Source organism: Suricata suricatta, chromosome 4 (assembly GCF_006229205.1).
Source record: "Suricata suricatta isolate VVHF042 chromosome 4, meerkat_22Aug2017_6uvM2_HiC, whole genome shotgun sequence".
In the NCBI taxonomy this organism is placed as follows: domain Eukaryota; kingdom Metazoa; phylum Chordata; class Mammalia; order Carnivora; family Herpestidae; genus Suricata; species Suricata suricatta.
Window position 1 is genome coordinate 150095085 of NC_043703.1, and position 11829 is coordinate 150106913.

The 11829-nt window shown below is 47.3% G+C and overlaps 1 protein-coding gene across 1 annotated transcript; it reads right to left on the minus strand.

Moving 5' to 3' along the window:
* Positions 1-2090: 2090 nt before the first annotated feature.
* On the minus strand, positions 2091-4482 carry RHOB (ras homolog family member B). The gene has a single exon (XM_029936348.1). The coding sequence runs from the start codon at positions 4117-4119 to the stop codon at positions 3529-3531; it is 591 nt and encodes a 196-aa protein (XP_029792208.1). The 5' UTR covers positions 4120-4482; the 3' UTR covers positions 2091-3528.
* Between the last annotated feature and the right edge of the window lie 7347 nt (positions 4483-11829).

Consider the following 11829-nt stretch of genomic DNA (forward strand, 5'->3'; position numbering starts at 1 on the left):
TAGAAATTCAAATTTGGGGGCCCCACCTCGGGCCCACTGGATCAGAACCTCAGGGGGCAAGGCCTAGCCATCTGTGTTTTAACTAGCCCTTCCTGTGATTCCGATGCATGCTTAGGTTTGAAAAACACCATTCTAAGTACACTGAAAAAGCAGTATGCACATGTGAAAAAGAGCTTAGAAATACAACCCAGATTGGTTTAAAATTAAGATTAAATGAGAACCCACGCCAATGCCCCTTTCTATGAAATGTCCAGGATCAATAAAACACACCACTATTCTCTTTACGAAACAGCTCAACAGGCAATTAAATGAACTCAGCACATTTATTTTAAATGTGCAAAATGAATTTTCATATCCTAAGAGTAACACCAGATGTTTTACCTCTTTTCCCTAATTGATTTTCCAGCCTACAGCAATTCGTCTTTATATTTTCCAGTTGGACCCTAATCCAGCAAGAAGAGTGCGTTCCGGCAGGATTATTAAATGCCATGCATTTTAAAACAAGCATAACTCAGGCTGCCATGCGTCATCTGAGGCGGGGTATCTTCCCAAAATGAAAAAATAATAATAAAAAAATTAAAGAAACCAGAAGCTATAGGTAGCAGGCAGATCTGGGCAGGCAGGAGACTCAGAAAGGGCCCTTTTAGAGGGCTGGGTGGATCTCAGGGCTCTTGGCTGGTTACAAAGCTGAGTCCTGGGCATCGAGCCCAAGCCTGAGCTCTTCTCCACAGAGTCCTGCACTCCCTGGTACAGGATTTGCTAGCTGGAAAACCTGAAAATCAACATTTTGTTTTTCAATGGGAAGTTTTGTCTTTAGGCAAGAAAGAAAAAGTAGGCTCTGGGGATGGAGGTGAGTGGGGCTGGGGGGCCAAGGAAAGAGGGAGGTTGGGGCTCACAGAAGAAGCCCGCCTGGGTGGACCATCTCCCACTCTGCTCTTGGGGAAGCCCGGACAATTCATTCCCCTCTGTTGGCCTATGGGCCTGGCTGTGCAGGAGGCCCTGTTCTGGACACGTTTAAGTGGGTGAAAGGTCACCAGCCACCAGGTTTGCCTCACACAACGAAAGCCCCTGGGTGTCTGGAAAGACAGGGAACCGAAGCCTCAAGCTTTCAAGCTAATGACTTCAAAAGGAAACTCCTCAGTCTAACCCGGGTGTTCAGAGATCTAGGGAGAGCAGGTTAAGTACTAGAAAGCCAGAAAGTGCTGATTCCAAAAACAAAACCCACACATCTTAGGTAGTTGGGAGAGCGGAACACTAACCAGCCACATTTCCTAGGCACTGCTGAGAGCTGGCACGTTTGAGCCAACATGCCTGGAGCAGGGTTTTAATGTGGTCTCCAAGTATCACTCTGCCTGGCCTGGCTGGTTCTGAGACCCCCTGCAGCTGGCTAAGTGTCTGAAATTGGAGCTCATCGTGATTAAAACTCCAAATGTGGCTGCCCCAACTTTACATCACAGCCACCCCAAACATCCGGTGTTCTGTCCGTGATGTGGCCATTCTCTGCACTTAGAATACAGCAGTCTAGGTTCTGTATAGACACACACTGAGACAGAAGTTCGGTGATAGAAGTCTCGGGTCCTGACTTGGGCTTTCCCCTTTCACCCAGAAGCTCCAGCTCCAAAGGTAACAACCTACAGGTAACAACCTACAATCTGGGGTACTGTGGAACCCCTTGAGGATGTGAAGGGAACCCAGTAACTAGCCTCCAAGACAGAGAGCTCGGCCACACACCTGAGACATACACAACAACGTTAACTTAATTTAAAATGCACGAATGACAACCTTTCAAGTTTCAAGGAGTAAGAAGCAAAGACCCCACAGATGTAGACATGGTGTTTTAAAGACAGTATGCATTAGGTCAGAGACTTTGGCACGGGTGCCTGGGTCCCCCCCCCCACATCTTCCTCCAGGATGGGGACAGAAGCAACTGGTCTCCCATGGCCACCCAACTCCCACCCCACATCCCTAAAGGGATTTCAGCCTCATTTACTGCGATCACCATGAGGGAAACAGAGTGGTGGCAAGAACGATCTTGCTTAGCAGAAGTCTCGCCTTCCCCTGCACACTATGAAATCACAGGAGCCATTTTATAAATGTCATCATCATAGTCTTTTTAATATTTTACATAAAAAAACTGTATACACAGCTTATAGAACTTTTATGTAAACATCATAAGCTCACCACTTTGTCATTTTTCAGTTTATTTAAAAAATAAAAAAACAAGACAACAATTTAGTAGAAGTACCACTGGGTGGGGAAGGGAGGGGGAGAAAGGAGAGACTAGGGGTAGGTTCCTTCTCTGTACAGAGATGCAGAGAAAATTTCACGTAGCTTTAAAGACTGCCTTGTGAAAAAAAAAAAAAGGAGGGGGCCCTTTTATCAAAATAGTGCGCATACCTGGACAAATAAAATCGCAAAACAATGTTGCCACTTTTTTTTCAAGAAAACTAAAACAAAAATTAGTGGTTTCTTTTTCCTCTTGTTTTTTAAAAGTCATCATTATCTTTAAAAAAAAACATCAGAAGTAGATGAGGTTACAGCGTACAAGGGTGGTCAGAATGCTACTGTCGTATGCAAATGACAAGTGCATTAAGTGTCAAACAAAAACAATTGTGCAAAGAATTCTTAAAAAAAAAAAAACCAGCAACTTTTAGCTTTTAAATAAATCAAATAACATCAGTTTCTTGGACTGAACAATTTCCACTTGTATGACAGGCACAAAGTTCGCTTATGGCAAAAAAACGACCCAAAGCCCTCTCGCCCTCCTCCAGCCCAGGGCTAGTGAGAGGGTCGCCTGGGGCTGGCCCGCAGGAGACGTGAATCTGGAAGCTGCGTCCTCTCAGCCCCAAGCTGTTGCAAAAGTCTTCCCCAGGGGTTGGAAAGATGGCCAAGTCCTGTTCATGCTTGGATGGGCGCCCGACCAAGGTGGGCCGGAGCTGTTCTGGCGCCCTGTCACTCCACCCACCACCACCATTAAATAACACCATCCTACCTTCGAAAATAAAATTATATCTATATTTATATAACACCCCCTCCTCCCCAGCCCTCCCCTCCCGCAGTTCCCGCGGTCTATGTTACAGACAAGGAGCAGCAGGCGCTCGCTGGTTCTGGGCGCTTATCTGATGGGGCGCGGCTGCACCCCAGCGCCAAGCTCTTCTCTGGGGATCAGAGGCGGGGGGGTGGGTGAAAGTGGGGCGGGGGGATCGAACAAACACAGCCACACACTCTGAAGAGGCTCGGCTCCTCCGAAAGGGGTGCTCAGGGGACCCTTGGCACTCAGCGGGGCGCCCGGGCCTTTGCAACACGGCCCCACGCACAGACACTGGAAAGGGGACGCCCAGTGCCTCCCACGCGGATTCCAGAGCCGCCGGGTCACAGCTGCCGGGCCGAAAGGCAGACGTCAGGCAGTCCGGTGGGGTCCTTGGGAGGCTCAGGTCTCCCCTTCTTCGGGCTCGGTGTGGAGGGGGGTGGGGTCGGGCCCGAGATGGGGAGCCGCGCCGGCAGGGGCAGGAAGGGCGGGCGCGGCCCTCATAGCACCTTGCAGCAGTTGATGCAGCCGTTCTGGGAGCCGTAGCGCTTCTGCAGCGCGGCGCGCGTGGCGGTCTCGAAGACCTCGCGCACGCCCTCCTTGGTCTTGGCGGAGCACTCGAGGTAGTCGTAGGCTTGGATGCGCACGGCCATGGCGCGGCCGTCATCCGTGCGCACGGGTTCCTGCTTCATGCGGGCCAGCTCCGTGCGGACGTGCTCGTCGCTGCGCAGGTCTTTCTTGTTGGCCACCAGGATGATGGGCACGTTGGGGCAGAAGTGTTTCACCTCCGGCACCCACTTCTCGGGGATGTTCTCCAGCGAATCGGGGCTGTCCACTGAGAAGCACATGAGGATCACGTCGGTGTCTGGGTAGGAGAGCGGCCGCAGGCGATCGTAGTCCTCCTGGCCCGCCGTGTCCCACAGCGCCAGCTCCACCTGCTTGCCGTCCACCTCGATGTCGGCCACATAGTTCTCGAAGACGGTGGGCACGTACACCTCGGGGAACTCGTCCTTACTGAACACGATCAGCAGGCACGTCTTGCCGCACGCGCCGTCGCCCACCACCACCAGCTTCTTGCGGATGGCCGCCATGAGCGGGCCGGGCCCGGGCAGCAGGAGGGGGCCCGCGAACGCCTCGCTGCCGTCCCGATCGCCGCTCACTGCTCACCTCGGGCTGCGCGCTGGGGGCGAGGGTCGCTAGCTGCACCCGGGCCCCGCGGTGGCGCGTTCTCTCGGTGCGCTCAGGCTGCCGCGGCGGGGGCGCGAGGGCATAGGGCGAGCCGTGGGTCTCAGCGCTGCTCCGGGGCGGTGGCCGCTCTCCTCGCCCCGGGCCCGGGGTCGGTCCTTTGTGCGCAAACGGTGGCTCGAGCTGCGGAGCCGGCCTAGTCCTTTCCTCAGTTTCTATAGGTCTCGCCAGGGGTACAGGAGAGAACCGACTACAGCTAGACTGCGGTGGCAGATGCGGGCTGCGGCCCTAGCGCCCGCTATTTAAAGAGTTCGGCCACTTTCTTAATATAGCCGCCCAATGGGAAGCGAGCCGACTGAGCTCATCGCTGCGGAGCTTCACTCTGATTGGCCATCCGCCGCAGCCCAGGGGCTGGGCTGGCCGAGCGTGATTGACGGCCCAGGCCGAGGGGCTGGGAGAGGCGGAGACTGGGGAGTCTGCGCCTCCGCTGTCGCTGCGGGGCTCCGGCAGCACCAGGGTTCCCCCCTCTTCTTTCCCGCGTCCTGTGCGCAGCCAGCCACAGCCCGCAGTTGGCTGCCGGGAGCCTGCGGGGCCTGGGCGAGTGGATCCGAGGGAGGCAGCACTTTGTGGGGCGTTGGCCACTCCCACCCACTCAAAATTGTCCCGCTTCCTAGCAAACTCCCAGCGGTGGCTGGACCTGTGGGGGAGGGAGCGGCTCCTTTAAGCGGTTTTCTTTTTAAATAAACGCGCGCGCACACGCACACACCTTTGTTACCAAACAAGGTGTTTTGTTTTGTTTTGTTTTGTTTTGTTTTGTTTTGTTTTGTTTTGTTTCTCTTAGAAGAGGCCCCTTCCCTCACCTTCTCTGCCACTCCCAACTCCCTGACCCGGGTACTCTTTCTGGGACAGCCCTAGATTTGGACCCAGTGAGGCCAAAAGCTGACTGTGAGCTGAGTTGTCCTAGGCCTAGCTTCTAGCTCTTATCCTATCTCCTATCGTATCTGAGCCCTATCACCTACTCTCTTCCTGCCCCACCTCCTACACACACACACACACACACACACACACACACACACACACACACACACACACCCATCTCTAGGTGAGGATTAGGGGAAGGAGGGACCGTGAAAAAGGAAGATTGAGCTGGGTGAGGACGTGATGTCCACTTGGAGGAAGTTACCAGGCAGCAAAAGGCAACTTTGGCCAAGGTTTGCATGATAAATTGGGATCCTCGTAGTAAGGCTGAGAACTGTCTGAAGTAAAAGGTAGACTAAAACCCAACCACCTTTCACCCCATTGGGCAAGAAGAGGATGAGGCCTGACACAGGGGACAGAGAAGGGCACACAGGGGACTTGCAGGTGAGGATACAGCAAATTAATTTCTGAGAGGGTCCTAGGTCTCCTCCTCCACACCAGAACTTGATTCATTTTTTCCCCAACTCTGATCTAGAAGGACCCAGGGCAAAGAATTTTCACAGGACAGAAGAGGGAGGGTAGGGACAGAGGAAGGGCTTCCCGCGAAGAAGGCAGAACCTCACAAAAGCAGATAGGTGGGAATGAGTAAGACAAACTCTAAGAACAAACAGGGAATAGCTTAACGTGACTGCACTTGATGGAAAGAGAGAGAGTTGAAATTCAGGTTGAGGCCAAACATGGAGGGCTAACGTACCAACTACCCAGATTGGGCAGATCCATTTTAGAGACAGTGGGATGCTTACTGGGTTTTTTAGCAAAAGAGAGACCCACACATCATGACGAAGTTAAGACTAGAAGCTGGTAGAGAGCCAGGATTCCGTCTCATCTCAGCATCTTGAAGACTGAGCCCAATGCCTGACCCTGTGCAAGAATCACTAAATGACTTGAGAATTCACCTAAATGCTCAGAACTTTCTGGAAGTCTCCTACTTCAGACTCCAGACTCTGCCCTACCAACCATCCAACTGAACCCATGCAGCCGCTGTCACTAAGATGTGGTCTTTTCTCATATGATTCATGTGTTGACATCTGGGTCTCTACATGAACACCACAGATATAACAAGTCATGTAAGACAGTAGTGTCCTAACCCCTAGCGCCTGTCCCATAGGGAACATATTCAAATGTCCCAAAGGGCTTCCCTCATACTGGATAAGCTCCACTGTTTTTGTTTTTCAGATTTAAGGAACTAAATTGTCAACAAGCAAATAATTTTTCTTCAGTGGGATCCCATGAGAGGAAAGTCGGGGTTTTTTTTGGGTCATCGGTTTACAGCTCCCATCTGCAAATTTTTCTTCTTTCTTTCGCCTATCAAAAAAAATCTGATCTTATTTTTTCTTCTTTTAGTCAAAACCTTTTATAGCTTTATTGTTAACATGGCTTTTTTTTGTCTTAATATAGCTTGGGAATCTTGGCTCTGTCCTTAAACTTCAAATATTAAGAAAATATCAAACAATTAAGGTTTTGTACCATGTATTTTTTCAAAACTGAAATACAAAGAATCAGGAAGAGGGATTCAATTCACTCATTTCCTGATTTTCAGACATAATATATGAGTGTTCCAAGCCTGAATTTCAATATCGCAATAATTTCTAAAAATACTCAGTTGGTCAATATGCCAAAGTAAACACATAGAAAACTCTGTGCTCTGCAGCTACTTCTCTTCGTGGTATTCATTTTTATGTCCCGGAGATGTTGACAAACTCTGGGGAGACTGGCTACTCCAAAGAGTCCACCACTCAGGGTAACTTTTCCAAACTAGGTGATGTGTCAGACAGGCGCCTCCTGGCCCCCCTTCTTCCTTCATCCTTCATCGGACCCGCCCACAGACTGGGCAAGGGCGGAGGGTCCTCCAGAGGAAGAAATCATTTTAAAAATTAGCTTTATTAACGTATAGATTCACTGCATGGCAGATACCTACCCCAGTGAGAGAGGGACATTGTCCCTCGGACAAAGGGAGATGTTAATCTAGCTCCAGTCTTCAGTTTAATTTGTTTGGGTTTCTTTTTTGTCCAGCATTTCCTACAGATCCTTTAAGTCACCCCCCAACTGCTCTCAAACAAGACCAGAGCCTGGAATGTTCATTAGATTTTAGTGCCACCTTGTGGCAATCTTAATGGGTTTTTTTTTTTTAATTAAAAAAAAAAACTACATATGTGTATATAATACTATATATGTGTATATCTATGGTATGTGTTTTACAAGTAGATTCTTTAGAAATTCATCACGTATATATTTAAACACATATTGACTATTGTTATATACACCTAAGAAATTAATTCTTTCCATGGGGTGCCTGGGTAGCTCATCAGTTGAGCATCAGACTTGTGGTTTTGGCTCAGGTCATGATTCTGGGTCCTGGGATTGCACGCTGCGGCCAGCTCTGTGCTGAGCAAGAAGCTGCTTAAGATTCTCTCTCTCCTTCTGTCCCTCTCCCTGCTCACGCGCACACTTTTTCTCTAAATCAAACCAAAAAAACTTTTTTAATGTAAAAAAAAGAAATTATTTCTTCTTAAATAGTAACTTCTTTTTTTTTTTTTTTAATGTGAGAGAGAGAGAGACAGAGAAAGAGAGAGAAAGAGCACATGGGCGAGCAGGGGAGAGGGAGAGGGGGAAAGAGGCAGATGGAGAAAGAGTGAATCTTAGGCAGGCTGCACGCCCAGCACGGAGTCCATGCCACTGAGCCCCACGGGAGACTCAACCCCACAACCCTAGAATCATGACCCGAGCCAAAATCGAGAGTGAGACAAACAACTGAGCTACCCAGGCCCCCCACAAGTAGTAACTTCTAAAAGAGATTCCAAAAGGGGCATGATCTCAAGGTTCCTGGAATGGAGCCCCACGTTGAGCTCCACGCAGAGTGCCCAGCCTCTGCTTGGGATTCTTTCTCTTTGCCCCTCTCCTGGGGTCTCTCGCTTTCTCTCACACACACAGACACATGCACAATTAAAAGTAAACTTAAAATGAAAAACTTTAAAAGAGATTTGAAGAGATATAAAGCTATGGAATCTCACTAATTTACATAAAAATGGACCTCTTTTACCTTAAAATGTAATACACAGAAATGTAAAACAACTTTAACCACAAAACCATCTTCTTTTTTCCCCCTTAGTTAAGAAAGCAATTGTTGGATATTCTGGTATAATAATTTATTTACCAATAAACATTTACTGGAAAACAACAATGCCATGGACATTCCCAACAGCATCTGATTTAATTTGTTTTCCAATTTAAGGAGTAGCTTAAAGTCTCTAGAAACACTGTCAACTTTCCATCTCAGTGCAATGAGTTCTGGAAAGTGAAAGGTTCTTCTAGAACTACCCATGCTGTTGCAATGTGGGAAAACCAAAGTGGTCTCATCTGGTCCATTTGAGCACATTCAGCCATGAGTTACAGAGCTGAGCCTTCAAGCTGCTTTCTGAGGTCTCCAGCTATGCACAACAGCAGGTAAAGCATTTCTCTCCCGGCCCCCCCCCTCCCGGGATTGTAACCCTGTGCAACCCAAGCCGAACACAGGGAAGGCTGGGCACACAGAACCACCACAGCTAAACTATTAAACTTCAGAATATGGGCATTGAACTCTGATGAGACGCCCATCTGTCCAGTGTAGGGCCAGGCCAAGGGGAGTAAGCAATGGGCAATGGGCCAGCTCCTAATCACCCTAAAACTGTGCTGTCCAGTGGCCGCTAGCCACATGTGGCTGTTGAACACTCGAAATGCTGCTCATGCTGCTGAAGAGCTAAGTTTTTAATGTTATCTGATTTTAATTAATTGACATTGAAGTTGAAAAACTGATGTTCAGTGTGGAGATTTTAAAATGGGTAGATATTGATCAAAGAGCACAAACTTCCAGTTACAAGATCAGTAAGTTCTAAGCATCTAATGTCCATGATAACTGTAGTTAAAAATATGGTATTGATACCTGAAAGTTGCTAAGAGAGTAGATCATAAATGTGCTTACCACAAAAAAGAAATGGTAATTAGTGACGTGATGGAGGTATTAGTTAAAACTTCGGCTATGGTGGTAATCATTTTGCAATATGTAAGTATATGGTGTCAACACTTTAAACGTGTACGCCTAAATCTTACTCGATGTTTTATGTCAATTGTATCCCAATAATAATGGAACAAGAAAGAATTAAGTGAATTCTGATATGGACCACAAAAAGTAAAAAAATAAAACCTGATATTTAACTCAGCTACTGGGAAGCTTTTACATATGTTTGAAACAACTCAGAATGTCAATCTACTTTTTCCTACTGGAAATTTTGAACTCTAAATACAGATTGGGTATGTTCAATGAAAATTTAGCACCCAAATTAAGATTGGCTGTAACTATAACATAAAAACAAGAATTTGAAGTCTTAGATTAAAAAACATGTAAAACAGTCCATTAATAATTTTGATATTAATTACATATTGAAATGATAACATTTTAGATAATAGTGAATATATTTTTAAGTATATTAGATTTAAAATGTTGGATATACTTCGATATGTCATTCAAATTAATTTACCTCTTTCTATGGTTGCTTCATGTGACAACTAGAACATTTTAAAATTTTATGTAAGTTTATTTATTTATTTATTTATTTTGAGAGAGAGAGAGAGAGAGAGAGAGAGAGAGAGAGAGAGAATCCCAAGCAGGTCCCACAGCATCCATGCAAAGCCTGATACTGGGCCCCATCTCATGAACCATGAGATCATGACCTGAGCTGAAACTGAGACTCAGACACCCACTGACTGAGCCACCCAGGCACCCCTATATATATTTTTAATGTTTATTTATTTTTGAGAGAGAGACAGAACACAAGCAGTGGAGGGGCAGAGAGAGGGGGAGACAGAATCCGAAGCAGGCTCCCGGCTCTGAGCTGTCAGCACAGGCCTGGAGCAGGTCTAGAACTCGCAAACCGTGAGATCATGTCCTGAGCTGAAGTTGAACGCTTAACCGACTGACCACCCAGGGACCCCATAGAAAATTTTAAGTGACATGTGTGGCTCACATTACACTCTATTGGATGGCACTGCTCAAACGTCTAGCAGTCCCTGTGGCTCCTAGCTACTCCTTCGTGCATCATCTCAAGGAGTCCCTTTTGTACGAGCCCCCTGAAGCCTGCTAATCTTTTTATGGGGATGCTTTCCTTTTATTTGTGCTAATCCTGCTGCTGGGTTTCATTGCATAGGGCCCAGACAGTCAGCTGAACATTGTGCGTGGGACAGTCTGGAGCCCCCACGTCCCTCTTCCAGTCACTGCTCTCTAGGCCAAGCACCAGCCATGCCTTTCATCTACCCCCACCCCAAATCAGCAGCCCTTCCCTAACGTGTCCACCTCTCATCCCCACACTGGGAGGTGTTGTCTTGAACAGTAGAACTGTTTGGCCTTTCTGCATTAAGACATATTTTCCTTACAAATAAAGGGAATCCACATCTAGTCCTTTTCCAATTTTGGTAGTGAAATAGAGGCTGTCTGTGGATTATTCTCTGGAACTCTTATCGCACTTCAAGCCTCTCAATTCAGTTCAGCAAACACAGATTGAGGAGAGGACTAGAGAAGAGGAAGTAAGGAACAGAAGATAAGTAGGGTATAGGACCACCATGTAAAGACACACACACACCCACTGGGGGTCTCGATAACACTATTATGTAAATGAAAGGTGGAGGTGATCTCACACAGGAAGTCACATTTGAACAGGACCTTGACTACCAAGTAGGATTTTTCCAGAAGAAAGAGGTGCCCCTTTGCACTATCTAAAACATTGACTGTGGAGCTGTTATGTGGAAGTTTCTAATCAGAGCCATTTGATGAGAAGGGGGAAGTACAACAGGCACAGGTAGAAAAATGTTCCTCCTTCTATGCATGAGATTTGCCTGATAGGAACAGCAGTGTGAGGTTTGTCTCACCCTGAGGACGGGAGGGCAGAAAGGAAGGAGAAAGATCACGAGAACTTGCCGTCACGATGAAATCCACCTTGGCAAATGCTTGCCAGTCCTGTGGCCTGTGCTGGGATGGTATATACATTTGTTACTTTAGCAAAAGCTAGGGGAAAGTGGTATGGAGACGCAGTAAGCCACCGGGAGGTGGTGGGGCCTGACACCAGGAGGCTGGAGACCCGCTTTACGGGGCTCCCAGTTCCTAGCTTCTCGGCTTGGGGCAGACCCTCCTTTCTGGCTCTCAGTTTCCCCATGAGATGTAGAACACAAGACTGGAAGCTGAGATGTCCACAGGGGGCCTGCAGGTCACATAACCGTGTGTAAGACACTGGGCCGTGGTGGGACCTGGGGGCACCTGGAGAACATGCTGAATCTAAGGTATCAACGTCCAGAACTGAAAAGCAAACTACTGCATGGCCCAAAAAAGGCACAAGCAAAGCAGGCTAGATTTGGCCAGCAGAACCAGTTTGTGATTAGTCCAAAGTAATCATAAATTTCATTTTTAATGAGTCAAAGAGGCTTACCTAGAGAAGTTAATATCATTAATCCTTTCATAAAATGAAAAAAAAATGATAAAGCAAAAACTCATTTTTATTTAATTTTATTATCCAAGACCTTTTCTTAGAATTGCTTAAACTGAGTTCCAAAAGATAAAATATGCCAAAGTATGGAATCTAGGGAAATGTGATCCTACATAACAATAAATTATT

Excerpts from the sequence above, each read along its gene's own strand:
- RHOB (XM_029936348.1), bottom strand. The coding sequence starts at position 4,119 with ATGGCGGCCATCCGCAAGAAGCTGGTGGTGGTGGGCGACGGCGCGTGC.